Source organism: Aythya fuligula, chromosome Z (assembly GCF_009819795.1).
Source record: "Aythya fuligula isolate bAytFul2 chromosome Z, bAytFul2.pri, whole genome shotgun sequence".
NCBI lineage: Eukaryota > Metazoa > Chordata > Aves > Anseriformes > Anatidae > Aythya > Aythya fuligula.
The window spans coordinates 48,912,971-48,937,786 of NC_045593.1; the positions used below are offsets into that span (position 1 = coordinate 48,912,971).

At 37.0% G+C, this 24,816-nt stretch overlaps 1 protein-coding gene across 3 annotated transcripts; it reads right to left on the reverse strand.

The window, feature by feature from the left end:
- Positions 1–274: 274 nt before the first annotated feature.
- DIRAS2 (DIRAS family GTPase 2) lies at positions 275–14,988 on the reverse strand. Of its 3 annotated transcripts, XM_032205558.1 has the most exons (5): positions 14,675–14,988; positions 9,973–10,086; positions 5,600–5,675; positions 2,283–2,418; positions 275–1,046 (listed from the first exon to the last, which is right to left on the reverse strand). In XM_032205558.1, exon 5 carries the CDS (start codon positions 1,005–1,007, stop codon positions 408–410), a length of 600 nt encoding a protein of 199 aa, XP_032061449.1. In that variant the 5' UTR covers positions 1,008–1,046; positions 2,283–2,418; positions 5,600–5,675; positions 9,973–10,086; positions 14,675–14,988; the 3' UTR covers positions 275–407. The 3 variants fall into 3 exon arrangements, with proteins under 3 accessions (XP_032061449.1, XP_032061448.1, XP_032061447.1); XM_032205557.1 differs by lacking the exon at positions 2,283–2,418; XM_032205556.1 differs by lacking the exons at positions 2,283–2,418; positions 5,600–5,675.
- Positions 14,989–24,816: the final 9,828 nt, after the last annotated feature.

The following is a 24,816-nucleotide window of genomic DNA, read 5'->3' on the forward strand; positions in this document are numbered from 1 at the left end:
GCAGTTGTATGTCCTAGGCTTCTTTGTTGACATTGTTTTTTCTTTTAGCATTATACATTGCCTTCCAGTGCAGTTACGTGCAAATATAAATGATGTTATGATGCTGACTTCCCAAATCTTCCACAGTATGCTAAACATGAATTTTCTTGTGTAAATTATTAAATTAGGTATCCTAGCCAATCTTTTTTTTTTTTTTTTTTTTTTTTTCCAGTTCCTGATCTTTTTTTTCTCTGATATCTAGAACATACAATTTTTGACTTTTTTATAGTAACCACAATAACTCATTTTTTTCAAATAACAAATATTTCTTTCAAAACAGATACCAATCAATAAGGTCTTGTATAGTTGTTTGCTGTCTGTAGGTAATATCAGGCAGGTGAGACAGCATTACTCCTGGCAGTGCAATATCACATGACCACGCATTTGCCTTTCAGCTTCTCTTTCCTTTTCTGTTGCTTACTTTTTTTGCCATCAATTTGTAAACTCACAGTCCTGCGTTTCTCCAGGTTTAACAGCTCTTGGAATAACTCCTTCACATTGTGGTTCAGCTTGGCAGAGGTCTCCATGAAGGCACACTTCCACTTCTTGGCCATGGCTTCTCCTTCGCTGCTGTCCACTTCTCGATTTTGATTCTCGTCATTTTTGTTCCCCACCAGCATTATGGGAATGCTTTCTACATCTCCCTTAATCTGACATATTTGTTCATAGATTGGTTTGAGTTCCTCCAAAGACTGTCTGCTGGTGATAGAGTAAACCAAAATGAAAGCGTGTCCCTTAGAAATAGAAAGACGTTGCATGGCTGGAAATTGATGGCTTCCAGTAGTGTCAGTTATCTGCAAAGTGCATATACTTTTATCACAGCTGATCACCTGCCGATAGGTGTCTTCTATGGTAGGGATGTAGCTCTCTCTGAAAGTACCTTTCACAAATCTCAAGACCAGAGAACTTTTGCCAACTCCTCCTGCCCCAAACACAACAACCCTGTAATCATTGCTTTGCTCTGGCATGTTTCTTGGTGTGCCTGTTGCTCAGCTAGAGAGAAAAATCTAGGAAAGAAAATAAAAAGAAGAAGAACAACAATGACATTAATGCAGGTAAATTCAGGGGTTATACTTATCTTTTCCCAGAAGAGAAATGAATGTGGTGGAAGTGATGACATAATCTGCAATAGTTAAGAAGACTTGCAGTGGGTCATAGAATTATTTATTTCAGTAGTAGCTTTAGGACTTGCAGGCCAGCCTGGAATGGTAACAAAAGATCATCTTCATCACTTCATGACTTATTTGAAATGAACATTGTGATTCTACGTATTATTCTTACTGGACTAACATCACTAGAATAAAAAAGCTACATCCAGGAACTGATATTTTGGCAAGGCCAGGGCCTGATAAATTATATAAACTGAGCTACTCCTTTGTCTCTAAACAAAGTGTCTTCAAATCATCATTAAAACTGTGGAAGACACATGTACAACAGTCAATTACTCTAAATATCTTATCTCTTTATAGTTAGGGAATTTATCTGCAGTGCCACTAGACAACATGCATTCATGGCATGTTAAAAATATTTGAAGATTATTCAGCAATAGCACCAGATTCACTTTGTTTCTAACTCTTAGAGAGTGTGTAGCCCAGTTTTGTACATTTTTCCACTTTCATTTCAGGACAAAGAGTACAACTTGATAAACCTAGATAGTTTATGTTCAGTTTGACTTTTCATTCTAATGTTTATTTCACAGCAGATGATATTTGATTGGAGATATGCTATACTTATCCAAAAGGTTGTGCAGGCATCTTCACAACATTTTTAAGTGGTCCATATTGCCAGGCTTGGCAAATTCATATGTTAGCTGTCACTCTGATCTCTGAAGTTAGTGACATTTGACAAAAAGTATCTGTAAACATTGTGACCACAAATATTGTCATCATTATTAAATAATAAAAATGGTAGAGCTCTCACAGAAGCTCTCACAGGATTGAAAGCTATGGTTGTTTTTGAATACATTGAAATAAAAATGAAGATGAATTGGTCCTCCTATCAGTAGCAGCTCATTAGGTACACAGCATGTACAAGTCTCATTTTTGTTTAGTGAGATTTAAGTAAATGAACACTAAACAACTGAACCCTAGGAGGTGAAGAGAGTCTAGGATATACTTGTTTTTCAGGCCAAAGAAAGATAAAGTGTAATATAAATACATGGGACAAACTGCAAAATGTGGTACACACTTATTTGTTCTGAGGAAATTGGGATGATTTAAGAGGGAATATTGTAAGTGAAATACCAATCTCTTGTCCAAGTGCCCCAGTGGTGGTTGAAGTTGCCTGTTGCAATGTTGCCTAGGTAGCAGCTGATCCAGAACAACCCACAGGGCTTCCTTACTGAGTCAGGAAAGCCTTCAAGCTATTTCTTCACTACAGCTGAAAGAGAGGTTGTGTTGTGGAGCAGAATTTTAGGTTACCATTTATCTGTGCAGCATGGGGAGAATAGCAGTAATGTTGTAGAGGTACGAATATGAGTAGAGCCCCAATGGCCTTTCCCCAGTTTCCAGCCGACACTGAATTCTGTATTTCTCCGTCTTCAATGCTATTGCTGCCTGTGCCAGTTAGATTAAAATTGTGCCTGCCCATGCTGCACTAATGTTTTCATTTTGCTGTTCAAGCATACCCTGATTTTGTTATCCTTCATGTCCAGGGCATCCCTAGTCTTTCCTAATTCTTATGTCTGAGTAAGCTGAAAACATCTGTCTTTACATAATGTGTTGGATGAAGGAATTGTATTTCCTCATCTGCCACACTGTAGGCGGAATAACCAGTGCAACTGGGGATGCTGATCCTGAGGCATAACGCAGAGCTGTCACAGCTCTGCCTACCCAGCCTAGCTTCAGGCAGAAGGCAGCTTCACCCCCTTCCATCTCTCTATGCTGCAGTCACTGTCACTCTCGGAGACCTGTTTAAATATAGGAAGGAAAGACTGATAAATAAGGGTGTTTATCCTGAGGCACTGAAGCAAAATTGTTTCTCTCTGCCAGTAGAATTCAAGGAATTGAATAGTCACAGAAAACTCCGGTGTAAATGTTTATATAAGAGGAAAACCCTCTGAGGAACAAGAAAATTGTGCAAACAGCTCATGCTGTTGAGAAAACAAACAAAATCAAAGTAGGTAGCAAGAAATAAGAGATGAGGAAGCTAGCAGGAACCTATTCCACTGGGAATAAACCTATGCATAAGACAGTTGCAAAAAGGCAAACTGAGAAAAGTTGTAGAGCTTAGAGTTGTAGGTGTCTGCAGAGAATAAGCTACCATGAGAATTACAAGTTAATTTCTATGAGCAAGAAGGCAAGAGAGAAAAGCATGGCTACTTCACCTCTGAAGCAGCTTAAGTGTTGCACAATCAGATAATACGTAGCCTAGAAACAATAGGATAATGAGGAGGAAAAAAAAAAAAAAAAAAAAAAAAAGAAGAAAAAAAAAAAAGCATTTGACTGTAAAAAACAGTGAAGCATTGTGAGTAAAAATTAAAATTAAAATTAAAAAGCTGCCTTGTGTATTCCTTTTGTATTAAACTGCTTGCTTTAAGTATACTCAGAAATCTCCAAGAAAGCTGGCACATACGATTGCCCAAAAGTTAGAACAAATTGAAATGTGACATTTATGGCATAAAGTATTAAGCATTTGAAAAGCTTCTAAGGGAACCTGAAATGACATGGTAACAGTATTCAAATACATAATAAGTTGTTGCAAAGAGGGAGAGTGTGTACCTGTAGTGCAGAAAATTAGATAGATAGATAGACAGACAGACAGATGAAACAGAATTAAAGGGATTAAAAGGTCTAAATTGCAGAAGAAAAGTTCATATTAGACAATAGACACTGATGGCCCATGCTTAGCCTGCTGCCTACTATGGTCCCAGGGCGTTTTGCTGCAGAGGTGCTCCCCACCTTTTGGGCAGCCCTCAACCTGGGCCATTGCAAAGAGTTAGTCTGTCCCACATACAGGTCTGTTAATCCTAAAGTCCATCATTTATACCAACATAACAAATAAAGATTAATATTTTTTTGTGCTGTTCAGGAGCTTGGAGCAAACAGCATAGAAGGCCTTTTAATAGCACAGCAGAAAGGCTTCCATGGATAATTATGACTATGTAGTTGTATCTCTTGTGTATCTCTGGTCAGAGATTCTCCTGCAGTGAAATTCATCCTGTGTGACTGCAGTGCACTTGCACCTGGTAGTGCATTTATTAATGTGTTTTATACTGCCCTATTAGGGTATTGACTTTTTTTCATCTTGAAGTACATTGATTAAAACACACAACAAGACAAAGTAAAGTCCACATTGTTTCACCAATTCTTTTTCACCAATGTGGGTATTAAAAAAATGAAGTTGAAAAAAGTTTCAATTTTCAGATGCACAATATCTTCTTCCCTTATCCATACTTCGCAAACCTGACCATTTCATATTTTGCATATACAAAGCAGCAGTTGTTTTTTACACTAAACGACTGACTTATCCATGAGTTTGTGTCTAATAGACTCGCTGCTTTTGCTATGTGTACAAATTTCATAATCAAATGTAGCATCCACTAAAGAGTCAGGTTTAATGAAACTATCCTCACTTAAGAAGACAAAACACTTTTCATCACATGTATTCATACCCTTCCTGTTTTAATTGGTCATTTGCAGAGTTCAGAAAGTTACTGCATCTCCATGTACCTTTGCTGACTTAGCTCTGTTGTCTTCAGTTATTCTGCTAGCACGAAGACTCAGCTGCTTATCTCAGTGGGCTGTTGAATGGGACAAGGTCTGCCTCCAGTTCAGGCTGAGCTATAGACCTTTACTAGCTGCACTGGAATGCATTCTTTTACTAGCTGTTTCTGACATGCCAGGTAAAAGAACCAAATCTTTATGAGAGTAAGATACAGTTTAGGGACTGAGTCTTTTGGATATAAAACTGACCAGCTAATTAGATAAAAAATATCAAAAATGTGCATTTAAATGTTTGAAGGTACCTCGCATTACAGATTATGCACTCAATAATTTAAACTCTTAATATTCTTTGGGTGACTAATTATATGTGGGTATGCTATCATCTACTGAATCAGTGCTGCCAATCCTGTATTTAGTCACTGTATCTTCATAGTTATCTTCTGCCTCTAAATAGTTTTTGTTGTTTTTTTTTAATCTCACTTGTCTATCCATTATATTTATGATATGCCTGTTATGTTTGTATTTGAGCCATTAATAATATCTTAATTCCCTTTCACAGAAAAAAAAATAATAAATAGGAGGGCTAAATTCCTACACATCAAATATTTGGGTTTAGAGTAGAGAATATTGTAGATTAGAATATTGTGTAGGTTTATGGTGCTAGTAAAACCTTTCTCCTTTGTAAGCAGGTAAGAAAAAAAGTGTTCATTCTCCAGCCACAGTTTTGGTTTTGTTGTAAAAGATTTTAACCATGTTGCATTGTCAGAATTCCATGAAATGTCACATGTTGCAAATTTCTATGAAATTGTTAGGCTAGATGGTATGTTTTAGGCTGGCATTCATTTTATGAAAACAAACGAACACAAGCAAACAAGAACTGATACTACATTTATTACCTGGAGTCAGAGGCTTTAATTTTGTCTTAGGTGATCCAGTTCTTGAGCTTTTATTGCATCCTCCTGAGAAGTCTGTCTGATATGCAATACAGCTATTGTTAGACACTATGTATTAATTTTTAAAACCTCTTTTTCCTAACGTTAAATCATCTCATGGTAGTCACTGATTATTAATTAATCAAATAAATAATTTATTAAGCCTAAGGACATGTCTTTGTTTGCATTCTCATTGTTCAGAAGAAAATCCAGTTAAGTATGAGCAATACATTTAGTTTAAAATCTTACATTGATATAAAATAGCAAACCATCTGACTATCTAGTCATGACATTACTATACAAAGATACGTGGTGCAAGGTGAAGAATAATAGAAAATGCAGGAATAAGATAAACTTCAGTGTGGTTGCAAGGATGGTGGCTGTTTCATCATGTTGAAGATGGAAAAAACTTACGCACTATATACAGAGGGTTTCCACACAATTTTTACTTGTCTGTAAAAAGGCATTTCTGTGGGAATACTTTCAATATATTTGCCAATGAACATAGACATAAATATAGACATAAAGAATGGGGATTTTTCTACTTCTGGTATTTCCATCTATTACAACTAGACTCTTTTATTCTTTCCCTTCCTTTTCTTTGCTTGCTTTGCTTTGTTCTTTTCTTCTCAATAGAAATTATGACATGTTTGAAGACAAAGCAGCTTCAAACATAAGGTTCTAACGTGTGTGGAAAGCACTTTTTTATTCTTATGCTGAACAAAATGTTCTCTGAAAGCCTGCTTCTTGATGATCAGCTAATGTAAACTGTGATTTCTTCTCTGCAGGAATGTTGTAACACTTAATTTATGTCAGCTCTAGCTTTTATGCAGGTGTTGTTCTTGCTATCTTTGTTAGCAGAGAATAATATTTTCATACTGTTAATGCCTGTGTCAGTGATATTTGAGAAAAGCCTTGGTCACAGATAAATATCTGTTGAAAACATCTCATCTTTTAACATGATATTTATGTAAAATCGGAGGACAGCTGGCCAAGTCACATCTACATAATCTGTCCATGCATGGATTAACGGTACTAATAAGGGTAATTAAAATCATTTGATGCATTCAGAGCAAAAATGCTTCCTGAGTTGGCTTTACCATGTCAAAATTTTAGTATATTTATACATTGATGAATTCCTTGCATTTGAATTTCAGTCTCTGATACAGTCTCTGTTAACAGCTACTATCTGGAGGTTGGTGAATATTAGATTAAATAAATAAATACAGGTTAAATGTTACTTATCCATACTTTTTGCAACTTTTTAGATACCTTCACAAGACAAAATTACAGGTGGGCATTTTGGACCATAGCTTCTTCCATACAAATTGAAATTGAAATGCAAAAATGTCAGATAGCAATTGACTACATTTTGCTTAAGGTATTTATGCAGTGCCAGAAACCTTTAATCCAACTGACCAAAGATTTCTCTGGGGTTTCTTGTCTCTAGTGCAATTTGAGCAAAGTGACTTGCTTTAGTCCAAAAAAAGTAATTTTTGCCTACAGCTGTTCCACCTAATGATAACTCTTGGAAGAGCAACTAATTCCTAGGAAAGGTAGTGTTGCTGATGATGATGACTAATGACTTAAATTAGTTGCTTCCTGGGTCTCCAGCACCAGTTTTGTTGTTGTTTCACAGTAATAGTTTTTTGTTTGTTTTGGTTTGTTTTGGTTGCTAATTAGCCTAAAATATCATGACAGGAGTCCCTCCAAGACCAAAGTTTATGCAGTTCACTGACTCCTGATGAAAATAAACATTGATCTCAATCAGCTCTGCATGATGGTGAAAAATAATGCTTCAAAATAAAAGCCAGCTTCAAAAACAGTGAAGAATGATGTGCTTCAAGATTCCCAGCACTGAGTGGCCAAGAGCTAATGTACTGATTTACCAAAAGAAAGCTGCATAAATGTTATGTATAGTGTTGGCATCATGAAGAGGAAATGGATTCCGCTCATGTGGCCTGTAGGTCCCAGGATCCAATTGAACATCATTTCTAAAGTCTGCATGTACAACATTCACGTAGTATAAGAGCTCTTGACAGTGAAAGGAACATTAAGAAGATCAGTAATTTTGGCAGTTCAGTAGATGTAGCAGTTACACTTGATGTGAAAATTTGCGGGTAAAAACAAGTCATATTGAGCAAAGAGAATTCAACTTCTGGTCACTGAAAGCAGCTTAATAATCTAAGATCTGTGGAGAAATTACTGAGTGTGACCCACAAAAAGATCTCACTGAACGGGGCTTTTGGAATTCCTAATTTATTTTCAAAATCAATAAAAATATTGGGTGTTGTAACAGGCAGACAGTGACATCCAGATATTCTCAAGTATAGTTTGAAAGAAAAGCAGTGACAATTTAGTAGTTTGTACCGTCAGCCAGAAGGAAGGAGACCAGACAGAGCTGCAGACAAAATAATGTCCTCTTTGAAAATAATAAACAAGGTTGCATGTCATAAACCTATGTTTTTTCTCTGACACACTGGCTTTGTTATAGTATTTGCTTGATATTACTTCTGAAAGTAAGAGGCTTAATCAGACATTCTTCTTATTCAACATACTCATAGGAAGCACAAATTCAATCTACAAATTCAGTTTGTTTGAATGGAAGCATACAGTTTTAGAGATGAACTCTCTACCATAATTGATTTTTTTGAATTTGAATAGAAAATTTAGAAATTTTATATATAATAGAAAATTTGATAATGAAAACATAAACATTTTATCATGAAGACATGATAATAGAAAATAGAAAATTTATTGTTAAAAATTTACTAATTGAAATGAAAACAGTGTCTCAGTCTGTACAATACTGGATGGGACTGAAAGGACTGAAAGAGCAGCAAAATAAAATTGCTCTGTACAATCAGAAAGGAATCAAACAAAGTGGGTGCTCTGGAGGAGTTTGGACTAAGTGATCATAGCATGTGCTTTCAAGTATCTAAAAAAAGAGAAATGAAAGAAATGAAATATATATATATATAAGTATATATATATATATATATATATATATATATATATATATATATATAAGTATTTCAATGTTAGCTAAATTGTTCTTTGCGTTTGGGGCCAGATTGTCCATTACATTGCAAATGTGTGTGCATTTACAGTCTAGTTATTAAGCTAGTAACTAGAATTCACACAGAATCACAGAGGATGGCTGGGATGGTTGGGGACCTCTGGAGGTCGTCTGGTCCAGTGCCTCTTCCTAAGCAGGGATACCTAGGGCAGGCTGCCTAGGTTCATGTCCAGGTGTCTTTTGAAGATCTCCAAGGAGAGAGAGTCCACAGACTCTGGGCAACCTGTGCCAGTGCACTGCCACCTGCACAGTAAATAAGTGCTTCCTGATGTTCAGAGGGAACCTCTTGCATTTCAGTTTGTGCCCACTGCACCTTGTCCCTGGGCAGCACTGGAAAAAGCCTGCCTCTGACCTCTATTCACGTTCCCTATTCATTGTAAATGTATACTTCTTTCAGGGAGGTTCTCTTGAGAGCTTTAGTAGATTCTATATATACTGCTGCCTTAACATAGAGTATGTAGAGTAGTAGAAAGGATAACAGGCTTTCAGAATAATTTGTCAGTTTTTTCCTGTATTTCCAGAAGTGGCATATTGTCTTAAGAACACCTGTTTAATGACAAATGTGCATTTAAAGGAGGTAGAATCCTATTTACTGTTCTGTGGTCAGATATGTCATGTTCTCCTCTAGCAAATTGTCATGTTTTTATCATGCCCATGTTGAACTTCTTATTTCGCAAAACAATGCCTTTTCAAAACTGTTTGAGCCCCTATAAATTATATCCCCTATATTATAGCCTATATCCCCTATATTATAGACCCTATAAATTATATCAAATGGATCTAGATTTTTTTTCCCTTGCTAAAACAAAGAATCAAAACCTATAGTTGTAAGAAAATCTTCACAAGCTCTTTTGACTAATATGTGTCCAGCTGAAACTGTTGCAGTAGTTTCACTAGGCAAGAAAGAACTGGAAAGAGAAAGAGGAGAGAATTAGATACGTTTTCTGTATGGCCAATATAGAGCATTGATGTCTAAAACTGAAGTTTTAGAAGTATTGTTTCATGTTGAAGAAGGCAGGACTGAAGACAGAAAAAGAAATTATGTGGAAGTGTCTGTTGATTTCCTTTTCTGCTGTGGGTTTATTTGCACAAAATGCTGAAGATGCTAGGCCTCACCCAACATTGAGCTTTGGAGTCAAGAGTATACTTTTTTTGTCTGTTGTGGTCCAAGACCTTTCAGAAGAAGCCCTTTAGTAATGTATATATACTAATGAATTGGTACCATAAAAACAGATTTACCATATTTAAACCTACTTACCACATGAAAAATCTTTCCCACTTTCACAAATAGAAATGATATCAAATGCCAAGTTTACCCAGGGTGGACTTGTATCCTACTGGTTGTCACTTTCCAGTAAGTGGACTGGGTAATCTTAAAAAAAAAAAAAAAAAAAAAAAAAAAAAAAAAAAAAAAAAAAAAAAGAGAGAGAGAGAGAATTTGTTGACTCAGTTACTGTTTAAATTCAGCTTTACTTTAGACATGTTAGATACTTCATTGACTTAACTGGTACTGCTTTCAAATTTATAATTCCATGTATTGTGAGATTCATGATAAAAATCCCAGCATAGACAACAAGACAGTTGCATATAAATGTATGCATTTACACAGAAGAATGCACGTGTCCATGGAAAACTGGTTTCTGTTCAGTAGAGAAAACTGTACAAAACCAGTGGCCCTTTTGCCTTTGCTCCATAGTCCTCAATTCTTTAGAGTAAATTTGATAATATTTGTCTTGTATAGAAGGAGAATCATCAAGAATCAAGGCTTGCTGACTTGTTCAAATGAATATAGATCCCATTGTTGCCTTTCTTTGCCATACACATAGCGATTGCTATCTTGACCACTGAGATACTTCTGGTATTCTTACACAGCCCAAATAATACCCAATTCAAAACAATGTGGATTAGGTCTAACTGAGAATATCATTATCTGTCTTGCTGTCTGTGTCGTGCACGGCTAGTCCTCCAAAAACACTACCACACAATTTAATACACTTTGCAATTGCTTGTTAGGCAAGAACTTGTGAATTGGTTAATGCAGTTGGATTCAGGACCCAGGATGGTCTCTAGTGAGTGATTAAGCAATGCAGTTCCATTGTAAATAAGCTTCCAGGCACTTGGAAGAAGCCTGTGCTTCCACCAGAAATTGATGCAAATCAAAAAGGTCAAAAAACAGCAAATAAAGTATAACTCTGTGGTGTGATACAGGAATGACAGATCTCTGATATGTATTTCTAAATTTTCACAAGAAAATATTTGCTATTTAGGGGAAAAATATTTATTTTTTTCTGCTGAATTTTTCTTTAACAATTAATTTGCAAATCTGCATCTCAGAACTTTCACAAAAATGATTAATTTTCTTACTGAAATTTTGTTTATTCTGAAGAGAAAAGTAATTTCTCTTTTTTTAAAAAATAAATAAATAAATAAATAAATAGAGGGTTTGCAGCAATATTTTAGCTATTAGTGGTAGCCAAAATTTCATTATGTAAATTACTAACAATTTCAGAACAGATAAAAGCTGTTAGTCTATATTTTCAAGCAAGAATATAAAAATAAATAAAAGAGGGTGCTTCTCCTATTCTTAACTTCACATTAACTTTAAGGCTGAACTACTGAACACTTAAAAGGTAGGAAACACCTGGAGGCCAGGAATGGATTTGCTCTTTTCATATGACTGCTTTCCGAAACACAGATTTTAAGGAGTAAAGTTAAAAGACAGTTATGACTTCATTGACGCCTATCCTGATTTACCTGAAACCAATTCTATTACCTCCAATCAGGGTGAGGGAGATCGTATTTCACTGCCAACAGAGAAATCAGAGAATTGTTTTCATCTGCTATGCCAAAGTCTAACATTTAATTCAAATTGCTTGAGAAGAGGTGTTCCTGAACTCAGTGTCAGTGGAAAAGTGTCTGTGAGTGGCTGTCTGTCACAACCTTGATACCCCCTTTTTGACATTTTTCTTGTCTTCCTTTGTTACTCATCTCAAGGATACAATAATCATACTCATATTCATACAATTCATACAATAATAAATATTTTTTGGCATTTTCTCAAAAAGGAAAAAAAAAAAAGTATGTTCTGTTTCAATTTATGCATACAGTTGCATTGGCATTTAGTCTTTGATCACTGCTTTTGCAGCAATAAGATAATACAATTTTTTACATCTTTTCATTTTACTGCAACATAAAGAGTGTAGTGAAAGGATCCTTTTGCTGACATAAAAAATCTTTGGGTGGAAACTAAAAATAACAATCAGAATAAACATGTTTTTTTTGTTTGTTTTTTGTGTTTTTTTTTTTTTGGTAACGTCTCTATGAACATTTTTAATTTGAAAGGGAAAGCAATATTTTTAATATCTATTTATGTTTCATAAAATTTCATTTTTGTTCCAGTAGGTAAGACTGATAATTCTTCAATTAAGTCTAGTAGCACAAAATATTAAGGGGAAAGAAACAAATATTTGGAAGGAGCCATACACACTGAACTAAATCTTCCATGTCAGATGATGTTTCAGTTTCTGTATATGAATGGCCTGATACTCAAGCTGCCTAGAAGCTGGAAAGTTCAAACGTAGCTCATTATTTTTTGGTTACCGTGGTTCACTGCAAATTGAGAACAATCCAAAGTAATCATGTCTTCTTAAAAAAATAAGAAAAGAAAAGAAAAAAAGGAAGTAAAGTATTAGGTTAAAAAGAAAATAAGTGGAAGAAGAGGGTGTATAATATAATATAGAGTTGAATGGGGTCATTCTGCAAGGGCACATTTAAGCCAGAATATTTTTTATTGCAATTTTTCTAAAGTAAGCTAAGCCTGGGGGAATAGGGCATACTCCATCACAATGAAAAGGTGTCTGATTTTAACACATGATGAGATCTTCACATGGGCAGATCTGTTGGTTAGCACAAAAGTTAAGTTATCTGGTGAAACTCAAAGGAAAGTAAAATCAGCACTAGTAACAAACCAGAATAAGCACAATCTGTTTATATTTTGTCCTTTTTTTTTTTTTTTTTTTTTTTTAATATATATATATATATTACAGACATATTACAGACTGCAGTGCTGTTGTAGGATAGTATGATCTTGATCTTTTGGGATGAAATAGGAAAGAGTCTTGCCTCTGAACTCCAATCATTTTCTGAATAACTGCTCTGCACTATGAGAAGAGGATATTATCCAACCTGATGACCACCAAGGCTTATGCATCTGCTGTCGGGCCACAGTTGTGTAAACATAAGTGCAGCACAACCTAGAAAAAAAATATGCTTGCATTTGGCTTTCTTATGGGACATGTGGAAAACTGTGTTTCCAAAGATGTTGACCCGTTTGCAAAGAGATTTTTCAGTGCAGGCAACATCCAGTGAATAGTTATGTAGCACTGGAAGAGACCTTCTGGAGTATCAAATCCAATTCTTTGCTATTGCAGGCAACCATTTAACATAATCCTTCCCATTGAGTTCCAACCAAACCGAAAAAAAAAAAAAAAAAAAACAGAACCTTTTCTTTCTATTAGAGGAACAAGAAAGTAATTTCAGTACCTTGCTGCTCTAATGGTTTGAAAACATCTAGCCTAAGTGTATTCGCATCCCATTTATACCCATTTGTCCTTTGCTTTACCAGAGAAGAAGATAAATAATCGTACATTGCAGTCATTCTACCGGACTTTCAGTTCCATGAGGCCACTGATTAGCAGCTGTGCATTTGAACCTATTCTGTGTTTGGATAGCTCCTCATGCATGAGCCTCACAAACATTGTGTGCAATGTAAGAGAGAGCACGAAACCTGGATGGGTACCCATCTCACAGTCCCTGAACAATGGCACAGATGCCATTCCATGAGAAATGGGCACTACTGCATTTAGTCACCACAGCTGGATCCCCTGGGGGCAGCTCCTGAAACACGAGTGAAGTCCATCAGTCAGAAAAGTAAAGGGGGGGGGGGGAAGGGGAGGGGGGAAGCAGACAAAATAACCATCTGACACAGAATTAACAACTGTGGGATCTGCAAAACATTCCCTGTACAATAAGTGTAAACACTGGCAAAGATAAAACAGCAATCAGTTGTAACAGCTTCATTTATAAGGAAAGGCATCTGGACGCACATCACGTACCTGTAAATGTGTGCATTTTTAAGCAGGCATATATATATCCATGTACAATCAGGCACCCGTAAAAGCAAAAGATTTGGAAAATGCTTCAAATATGAAATACATCAAATCTTGTTGCTCCACTCTGAGCTCACCCAGCTGTGACTGAGTGCTGCAGCATGCAGTACATCCCACATTTTATGGGAAAGACAGCAAGGAATTCGTACTAACTCTGAATTCATGTCACTCACAGACACTTGAGAATAACCCCTCATGAATTATTTTTGTTTATTCAATTGCAAAATATTCCAAGCAAATAAAATATTTTCTACCTATGAGAGGAATGCTGCAAAGTTGTATTTGTTTCAAAGAAACACCTGGTGTTATTTTATTCCAGCTCAACATTTTTGAGTTCTTTCATTACATAGGGTAAAATGTAGCTTTCAGGTAAAAATAAAAACAAACAAATAAATAAAATCTCTCTTTAAATCACTGCAATGGCAGCAGTATAAAGTAGGACAAAATTCAGCACATTGAATTTTAATGAAGAAAAAAAAAAAAAATGTTATGAAACCATTACTAGCATCCCAACACACAGAAAAATAATGTTATTTGGCTGCATGTGACCAGCTCCTGCCTTCCTTATCAGCCCCAGCTGATAGCATGCCATGTTCCCTACACACGATAACAACTTGTATCAGATCTTTCAGTTGTAACTCATGCAAAACTCTACTGACTTCAGTGTAATTTTTTCCTGAGTGAAGACTGTGAATGTTGGTCAGAGTAGGTAAAAAGACCTCTAATTTACTTGCAAAGCTATGTTTTTGAACAAGGTAATGCAAAAAAGCAACAGAAAAAAAAAAAAAATACCTGTGAAAGAACAGAATGCTCCAAAAACTCTTCAATTTCTGCCTGTCATCACACCAACTGTTCGCCCTTTCTGCTGTGGGTTTTCTCCACCAGAAAGGAGTCCGCGTCTTAATCAAGGGAGCCGTAGCTTTGTTGTCTGCCTCACGTCCTGTGCTGGCTGCTGCCTGCTGCCTGTGCTGGGGCTTGTGCTCCTGCAGCTCCACTCCTCTCCCGCTCTCTCCTCAAGCGCCTGGGCCGGGGCTGATGCTTTTGTTGGCTCAGCTGCAGCCTCGCTCTTTCTTTCCGCTGTTACAGATGGACTGACTCCAGCCTCCGCTGGTGCTCCTGTCTAAATGGCGACTGCACAGCTCATCTAGGCTTTTAACTGCCACCTACTGAATAATTGTGGAATATGTGTATGCATGTATATGTATATCGGCTGTGAAATTCTGGGTTCCTCTCCAGATGCAGTACATTGTCACAATTAAACTTTAAGCCTGCCAAATATTTAGTAGCTTATCACTAAAAGCTGTAGTTTATATTAATCTGTGCTTATATTTTTTTTTCTTCTTTCCCTTTTTTTTTTTTTTTCTTCTTTTCTTCCTAGAAGCTAAATATGGAACAAGCCTGTTCCTTTAACTTTAAAAGCTTACAAAGCCTTTGGTTAGGCTAATCCCCGGTGGGCATAAATCATCATAGCCCCATTCAAATCAACAGAACTCTGCTGATTTTTATATCGGCTGAGAAATTCATCACTTAGCTCCAATATTTATTTGCAAAAGTACAATAGAAATCAAGTACTAAAAACATTCCGTAAAAACAGAATTCATCCAACAGAGCTCCACTGGAAGCAGATCAGAAAAATTTTTGGTGTGTGGTTTTAGAGACCAGTGTAAAATAGTTTTCATGGGTTTTATGGTCAAATGAAAAGTAAACAAGTACATTGTTTTTCCAACTCTAATTGTATTTTTTTAATGAAAAATCCAAATACAAGATCTAATGCTTCCTTCAGCTGTTTACTTCTAAATCAGGTCCTAGAAATGCTCAGAAAGGGTTTTTCTCTCCAAAGCAGAAGTGGGGTCCAGCAGGAGATGTATGATCTCCCCCTCCAAAGGGAAGCTCATGCAGTGGGTCTCTCTGCAAACTCTCAGGGGAAGGTGTGGGGAGATGGCACTTTATAACCCTGCTGCAGGGATGTGTAATGCTATGGTTGCTCTAAGCCTGCAACATGTAGCTGGGCTGAGCCATGAAATAAAGGGGGCATGAGGAGCACTGCCCAGTGAAGGACAGGTGGCATCCAGCACCCCAGCACAGTGGTACTGAAAGTGTTCAATTTTTAGGCTTGCTGTGGCTGCTTAGAGAAACAAGGGTCAAGCAGTTATCTCACAACAGCTGCTACGGTTTGTTAAATGCCACCCCCAGTAACAGGTAGCTTTGTTTTGCTTGTTTTCATGAAACATTCATTCATTGCCTTAATGCTTTTGCTAGACACAGAAATGAAAAGGTTTTTCCTTTACATGTGCATTGTACAGACCTATAAGCATATTAGGATACAGGATGACCTGGGCAATAAGCCCTGAGGAAGTGATCTGTGCTAGGTGCAGGTCTGGTGCAGATTAATCCTCACCCCTGCCTGCACAGGCTCCCAGACAGCAAGTCCTGGATCCAACCACGTGCTGCTCCAAGCCACAAGCCTGCTTGAGCAGCCTGCTGGCAAAGCCCTGCCAAGGGTTTTGTCACAAGTCTCACCAAAAATTTAATCCTGTGTGCTCAGAGAATTGGTTAATTAGTATCCTGAAAGCAAAAAGTCAAGGTATTATAAAACCATAATTACTGCAACAAAGCAAAGCTTAATCTATAAACTGTATAATATTACACAGGGATTCAGCTTTTTCCTGGTCCTGCCTCATGATAGCATGAGTGTAGGATATGGCCCCGCTTATTCCAGAGTCTACAAAGTGCTTCTGTAGTTACAAACAATGCAGATTCCAGTGATTTCCAAAAGTAACAGATCTCAGACCTCAGCAAGAGTGCGCTTATTGCAAAAGTTTCTTTCAACTTGCCTTAAAAAGTGGTAAAAGTACCTGATGAGCATTACAGTCACGGTCTGTGACAACTTTTATTCACTCAATTTATTCTACAAGTCTGGGATATTTTAATTCTTGAACCCTATTCCAACAGGAAGCATGTTCAAACTTTCAAGAACGTGTCTTACAAACTCCTGATACTTTCTGAAATGCAGTTTACTTCAATTACAAGGACCATTGGTATGGCCTGCTTCCAAAGAAAAGAGATCTCTCACCTGCAGATCACAGGCACCTGTCTGCACTTGCAGACACAAACTCTAGTTCTACAGCAGTCACCCCTTCATTCCTCCCATGGCAATCACAGTGAGATCTTTCTGAGCAGGAGTACAGAGCTACACCACTGCACTGCAATACACTATAAGGTATATTTGTATGGGATTTCCCTTTGAGGAAACCTGTCATGGCAGCTTCTGCCCTCAGCGATGGCTTTGTAATGCTGCTGCATTTAACAGGCTTGTCCAGGTGTGCAAGGCTATGCAGGCTTCCAAATTCCAGGCATGCCTCACCTTGCCATAAATACAGAGGATTCACAGCCAATTCCACAGGCCTCATCCAGGATGGCACCATACATGCCAGCAGCTGCACATGAGAGTAATTTCCCACCCCAGTCTGACAGTGAAATTGCTCCGAATGCTGGGTGTCAGCACTGGGACACAGCCCCAGAGGGAGCCTATGCAACGAGGATTGCACCCCAATGCCTCACGAGAGTCTGTGTTTCATTTGCAGAGCAACCAGGATCATAGAGTCCTTTTGAGTCCTTCACACCTGAGTCCTTCAGCCTAGCGTTCAGTCCTGCTCTGTTAGTGTTTCACATAACCCTGGCCTTGCTGTGCTGTTCACGCTGAAGAATTGCACCTCTCTCAGGGGCAGCAAGGACCTCTGCTGTGAAACCCTGAAATACATGTACATACCAGTGTGCCCCATGCATTGCTGAGCAGAAGGGATGGTGGAGAGGGCAAAAGTACAAAGCCCCATGAGACTATTTCTATTAAAAGCTTCCATCACAAGGAAAAGCCTGATGCAAGCTACACAATTGTTGTGTCTCTGTACTGCTTAGGAACAAGAGACCTCCTTAGTTAGCAAAATATGAGCTGTCTTAAGCTTCAATGCACATTTATCACAAAACTGCATGTGTGCTCTGAAGTACAGCTTCTGAGTCAAAATTCAACCCATGGCCTATGTACAGCTTGCAAAAATGAGAAAAGCTTCTTCAGTTTCCCTGTAGGTTTAAGATGAAGAAAGCTTGCTCAGTTGTAAAGATTTTTTTTTTTTTTTTTTTCCTCTGCAAGGCAGGACAAAATCTTGACAAAAAGCTGCCAGCAGAGGTCAAGGGCTAGGCTCAGTTTTGTCTTTTCTGCTGTGTTTTTCTCCTGCTAATCTTTCTGCTCCCTGGAACGCTCTCACTAAACCACATCCCAGCTAAAATACATACGCCTTCTCCTCCATACTTGGAAAACTACTGTTTTGGCTATGCAATGTCATAAAGAAATCTAGTTCTTCCCTGCAACTATCCTTAAAAAAAGGCTAATAATTACCCTTGATCTTCCCACTGTATTTCTGAGTTATGTTCAAAAATGAGTTAATGATTTGGCTTCATCAGCAGTGTGTAGGAGTACATCAACTTTACAAAAGGTCTTAGCATTATTATATTTTTATAAAGGTTTACTGGTGTTTTCTTCCAACAGGAAGAAATTAATCTTAAAAAGAGGTTATTAGGAGTGTTTGTCCAGGATGGCTGATGGTCAGCAGTGGATCTGTTAATGTCTTGTACTTGGTGCAGTAATTAGATTCCTACTCTGCAAAATATGAATTGTATTTGCAAATACAGTATGACTGTGGCTACAGGACAGGTTATCATAAAAGCTGTATTTTGGATTTGTGCACTATATTTAAATGGTACTGTCCACCACTTTGTAAAATAAACATACAATTTGTGTGGTCTTTTTAATGTCTACACATTGCTTTGAACTTGAGAAGCTTTAAAAAAAAATAATAAAATAAAAATAAAATAAAAATTAGTAAGTCTACTGCATATCATTCGGAAAATATAAGAATCAAATTATTCACTGCATCTTTACAATTTGGCTAACATGCACCATAGCCTACTTACAATGCACTGCAGGATGTGACTGTCACTGGTAAAATTGCATCTTATGTGTTAAGTGTACTTTATCAAAACTCATACAGAGTGTTATCAGAGAGTAGAAGCTATACTACTGGTCTACAACACTAGTTGGAGTGTGTTACTCTACTATTTTCAAGCTTTCTTGGTGGATAGATGAGATACTGGTGCTACTGACTGTGGTCTTTTAATTCATCACTTTGCAAGGCAATATCTTATTGCACCCAAAGGTTAAAGCATTAAAATAAATAAATTATTGCTATAATGAAATCTTAACTGCTCCTGGCTTGCAGTAATAGACAGTGGCTACTCCAGCGAAATGAGACAAGACATTTTCCCTATAGAGAAGACATATGTTTCTATAGACTGTAGAGGGAATTAGCAGTTTGGAGAAAATATATTCAGATCCCATACAATGTTGTTTTTTTGTTTGTTTGTTTGTTTTTTTCTCCTTTAGATTTCATTGGATTTTAGCCCAGGCTTTCCTACTGTTAATCAAAGCTGCAATATGATGAACACAGTTGCCTTTAGATATGCTCTTGACTTGCAATTTGCATTACTGGCTGTATTACTCTGAACCACAATTTCCACGTTTTGATCTGGTTCCTAGAGAAGGGAATAACACAAGGAATCATTTTTTCCCTTATTGCCTGTGTGAGGGTTGTAACTCCAGGGTCTGCTTCTGAATAACTGATAACAAGTAGGGTTTTGCTGATGATTTCCATAGGAAGCAAGACATAGCTTAATCCCCGTTAACTTATTTGATATCAGATACTATAAGGGTGGTTGAAGGAGATTGACTATTGATTCTAATACCTGTCAAGGTACACAGGGGAGAGTGTTATTATTACTGAAAATTTGTAGTTAACTGCAGTTAATCTGATTTTCTGTGAAATGGGAAAAGAACACAGCACTGCTCTGTATTTAACATGATCACTTCTGAAAAGTATAATGATGACATTCATAATAATCAAAGAAGAACGGGAGTAAAATATATCTTTGTTGTGGAGAGCAAGAAAAGCTCACAGTTAACTGTCTAGTTTTCCCTTCTCCCCAGAAGCAGGCATTAAGTGATGTACAAACACATGCACACAGAAAGCAGTGAATTGACATCAATAAATCATACAGAGTAAATCATATAGTAAATCTATATGAAAAAAATGACCATGCTATGTTACAAAATGCATAAGCTATATTTAATATTGTTAATAAGGTTTTGTGAAATTTCTAAACAATTAAAAATACTTTGTAGCAAAAAAAAATATTTCTGTCTTCATTAATTTATATAAGCACCTGTCACATTAGTTTGGTATCAGTTATATGTAAAACAGTCTTCTCAATTGCTGATAAATATTCACCCTAAAACCTGCACTGTCCTTGACCCAAAATCACCCAGGGAGACTGAGGAACACCTCTGCAGAAAAAGAAGGTTAAGATACATGTAACTCGATAAGCGTGGATGAATGACCTTGACCAGATGAGAGTTGTTCATTGATCTTAACTGTGCTGCTCATGGGTGCCAATATATTACTGAGCATATATGCTTTTTTGTACCAAGCATTTAGACACAACTGAAAACAAAGAAGAAGCAAATTTTCAGAGCTGGGATTACCCTTTTCTTCAATATTTACCTAGGACTGAGAATCAGAAAAGACAACTAAGCTACTACAAATGTAATTACAGCTTACAGCACAATGAATGGTATTTTATGTAGTTGAAGACTTAAATCCGCAAGTGTAATGCCTTAAAAAATCAAAAAAAAAAAAGCTACTTGCATCACACCTGAAAATAGATATGTTGATAAATGATTTAAACAAACAAACAAAAAAAAAAAAACAAAAAAACAAAAACATAACTGTGCAAGTCTTCATTTTATAATCCATTTATCTTGTACCCCTAAAAAGGAGGACATCACCATTCCAGTTTTAGATCAGCTATTAGGTGTAATTGATTACAGAGCACACAAAAACTGAGTGGCCAGTGAAAGAATTATAATTACTGTACTCAATATCATTGAAAAAATATTTTATTTACTGTTATCAGCCAGAAAATAGGTGATTCTCTATAAGAAAATAATATTATTTAGCATTAATGTATAATTATTTGTTACCTTAAATGTAGATAATATAAATATAAATAATTAACATCTGCTTAGATTTCATATCAATTATAACAATATATGTGCACAATCATATTACTTTTGCACTTCTAATAGTTCATAAGATAGCCATTCATTAGGTGCTCCTTTATTGATACAGAGCAGTCTGAAACTTGATTTCTTCATTTAAGACTAATTGGTTGAAACTGAGTATTCTCTATTAATGCCTTGGAGTGCAGCATACAAAATTTTAACTATTGACAGAAGAATACACCCTTTGCAAATAACATTAGTTTTATTTATGCAAAGTCACAGTTCCCAATTTTCTCTTCAGTCCTTATAGTTGTCTGTTCTAAACTGGAACTTTCATCATAGGGTGTCTCGACATCACTGAGTTAATTGGTACAATTGCAATTGCAGTGACAATCAGATGTGAGCAGTGAAGGGAAAAGAGCGCTCTATTATTTGCCAGATTGCCACTTCCAATTGCTTTTGGACTTCTTTATGTATAAAGAGTAAGATCAGAGCATTGGTACTTGTCTCCTTGTTTGTATCCAGAGGTATGCATTGATGTTGTTCATCTCTTCCTTCAGGACGTACATGGAGGACAGCAGAACTGTGCAACTGCTGATGGTATCTGTTTAGTTGGGTCTTATTATCTTTAAGTACCTGATTATCAACTGTTTTACTCTCCTAACCTTCTCATTAAATGTTAAATATTACAACAGTATTTGACCCAGTGTACAAGCCTATTGGTAGCAATATTGACAAGAGTCTACTTTTAAGTAAAACATGTGTTGTGAATGTGAAGCAAGGTGAAGAACATGTCTATTTCTTTTTGTTTGTCATGTATTACAGTGATGAACTGATCTGCTTCCCTTTCCCTGTCCCACTCTGTCAGCCCTTTACTCCATTGATTCAATTCTCTCATCAGCATTTCTGCCTTTATAGAGATCTTATGTGTCTCTGGCAATTTTTAACAAGCAGTGCTCCATCACCTTGCCAAGAAAAGCTGGGGATTTAACAGGCTTCACCCTCTCAGCTGGGAAGAGTTCTGTCTTTTACACTGAAATTCATCTTTACCTGTCAAGGTTAAAGAAGGAACACAGAATGCCACAGCCACCTGACTGTTTTTCAGCAATGCTGGCTGAGTCTGCTAAAATCTCCCCAGGGTGATGGGGGCATGCAGACTAGGATGGCAGTTCTGACAACATTATGCAAAAATCAGGCTGTGTTCTCTGCTGCTGTACAGCAGCTTGCTTAGCTGACAATGCTTGTCGGAGTGAAAGCTGATCAGACTGCCCCTTCTACACATCCTGTTCCTGGCATTGATCAGGGAGGCTTGTACCAGCAATGGCAGCTGCCTTCTGCCACCTCACACTACTTTGCCCCACCCCACCCCACCCCAACGATACCCCACACTGACAAAGGCAAAAAGTTACATGTTTTTCCAATATGAAAACTAAGTAGTTAATGAAAATGAGAAAGACAGTTGATAATATCTCTGGTAGATTTCTCCTTGTCACTGCCTAATGCTGTGCCAAATTTTCATTGAAGTTCCATGTAAAAGACAGGAATATCCCTATCTCCCCTTATGTCATGGTGATGTTTCAGTTTCCTTTACAGTTCTAGCTATATGTTTGCCTATTAAATGTCTTAATATTTAAAGAGCTTTTCTGGGATCTGTACAACTAATATCTGCAGAGATATGTAAAACATCCTGGCATCAATGCCACCTGATCCTTCTCACCAATTCTTCTTGCTCAATGTTGATACCATTACTGTGGATTCACTGCAGAAGCCAATAGGTCAGACATATTTATCTTCTTTACGAGGGCAGCCTCTCTGCCCAGTGGGTCTGCATATCCTTTAAAATAAATGATTGGGGATGAAACTTGTTAGCCACACAATGTGGAATTGTGTGACACAATTGGTCACAACAGAAATGAACAACATGATGGACATAATTCCTTTGTCTTGAATTATATTAAATAGCTTGAACAAGGAAACAAATAAATAAAACCTTTACTTTTTTTTTTTTTTTTTTTTTTCTTTACTAGCTATTAATTGCTTTTGAGAATGAAAAGTGCGGAGTGTTTTGTGGACATTACAAAGTTCGAAGCCACTTTGGAACCAATGTTAGCTGATGTTAACAATGAGGAAGCATATTTCAAGACACAGTTTTGGGTAGGCAAAATTTCTTGGCAGAAATTCATCATTCTTATATGATTTGTGGAAAATGATTTACCCTTCTAAATATTATTCCAAGTAAGTAATCTTATAGTTCTTTAAATCTTTCCCAAGCACATGCTAGATGATAATCCAAGGGCAGATGACTACCACGATCCTTCTGTGAGTAGAGTTGAGGCCTAGAGAGGTGAATTCATGTGTCCAAGGTCATCTACTCTACAGAGACATGGCTAAGAATAGATCCTGTTGAGCCTTAGCAGAGCTTTTGGGACACTAGCACCTCCTGATAATTTCTTATGTTCATTATGAGCAGGCAGCTGTGGCCTCATGGACCAGGGTATTTAAAAGTATTTATTAGATTATTCGTAACCATAAAGTTAAGTGATTTCCACTGGATTTTGATGATACATCTTCACTGTTATTTGAGGGGGTAGAAGCAGTTTTACTGTGGTTGCACGGATGACAGTAAATTTGCTTGCCTGGAATTGTGCGTCCCTTTGGTTAGACTGTTTTCAGAATCAAGTTATCAGTAGAACTTTTGGATATCTGTATGATTCACAACAGTAATCAATAAAGACATAATATGAGTCACATATAAAGATTAACAAAAATGCTTAAGACCCTGTTTTATTGTCTAGACACCTATACTCTTTTAGTTTTCACAGCACTCTTTAAAATGTGTGCATTTTTATGAATCCCCAAATGTGGTGTTCTTTTTGTTTTTGTTTTTTCATTTTAAGGTGATAAAGAACTTGCAAAACTGCCATTTGAACACTGCAGAAATCCTGTCTTTTAATAAGTATTTTAGCTTATTTTATTTCAGTGACAGTTCTTCAGTGAATAATTTCCAGAATTGTACAGCTAGGAGAACATCACTAATGAACTACAGCTTCTGTAGCCTTGGAACTGAAAGAGGCAGTGAGGATGAGGAAGGAGGAAGTTAATGAGGTGAGAAAACATACATAGACTAAATATGTAGGGTAGAGCTACCAGCTGTTGAAGTCCTAGGATAACTACAGGAAAAATTGCCAGACTCATTGCAAAGCAAGACAGAAACAGCCAACACTGCATCAAGGTCCAAGGTATGTTTAAAGGTCAAATGCAAACAGAAAAAACTGTGCTGCTGCCTCCCTTCACTGCTGTGATAATACTTTTGGGAAGACTAGTACACAAATCCCTGCTTGCTGGGCTGGGTAATGTCATTAGTAGCTGTCTGCTCCAAATGGAACTGTGAATCACTGATTGTATATGATGAGGCTTCCCGCATGCAGTTCATGCTACTGTTCTTGAGTACAAAATACAGTTCTTCCTCTGTACAAAATATTCCAGCATCAAAAAGGTGAGGTACCTGTATTCATAAACCGTTCATGGGCATCTCAGAGATGCCCACTTATCGCAGCTGGTTCCCTGTTGATCTAAGATCAAGAAAGAAGAAAAAAAGCGTATGCATCACGTAGGATGTCAGGAATGTGACTGTAATAAAAATGTTCCCTGCTTGAAATATAACAGCCCTTTCAGTGTAATTTGAATGCCTGCTGTTCATTTAAATTACCCACTGTGTAGGCTGTGTGCTATTATACTGTGCAAATATAAAAGGAATATATAGTATTTGCTTTCCCTAAGAAGAAATAAGGAATGGTAACTTAGCACATTTTCGTAAAAGCAT

What these genes read in the sequence shown, in the direction of transcription:
- DIRAS2 (XM_032205556.1), bottom strand. Translation starts at nt 1,007, where the DNA reads ATGCCAGAGCAAAGCAATGATTACAGGGTTGTTGTGTTTGGGGCAGGA.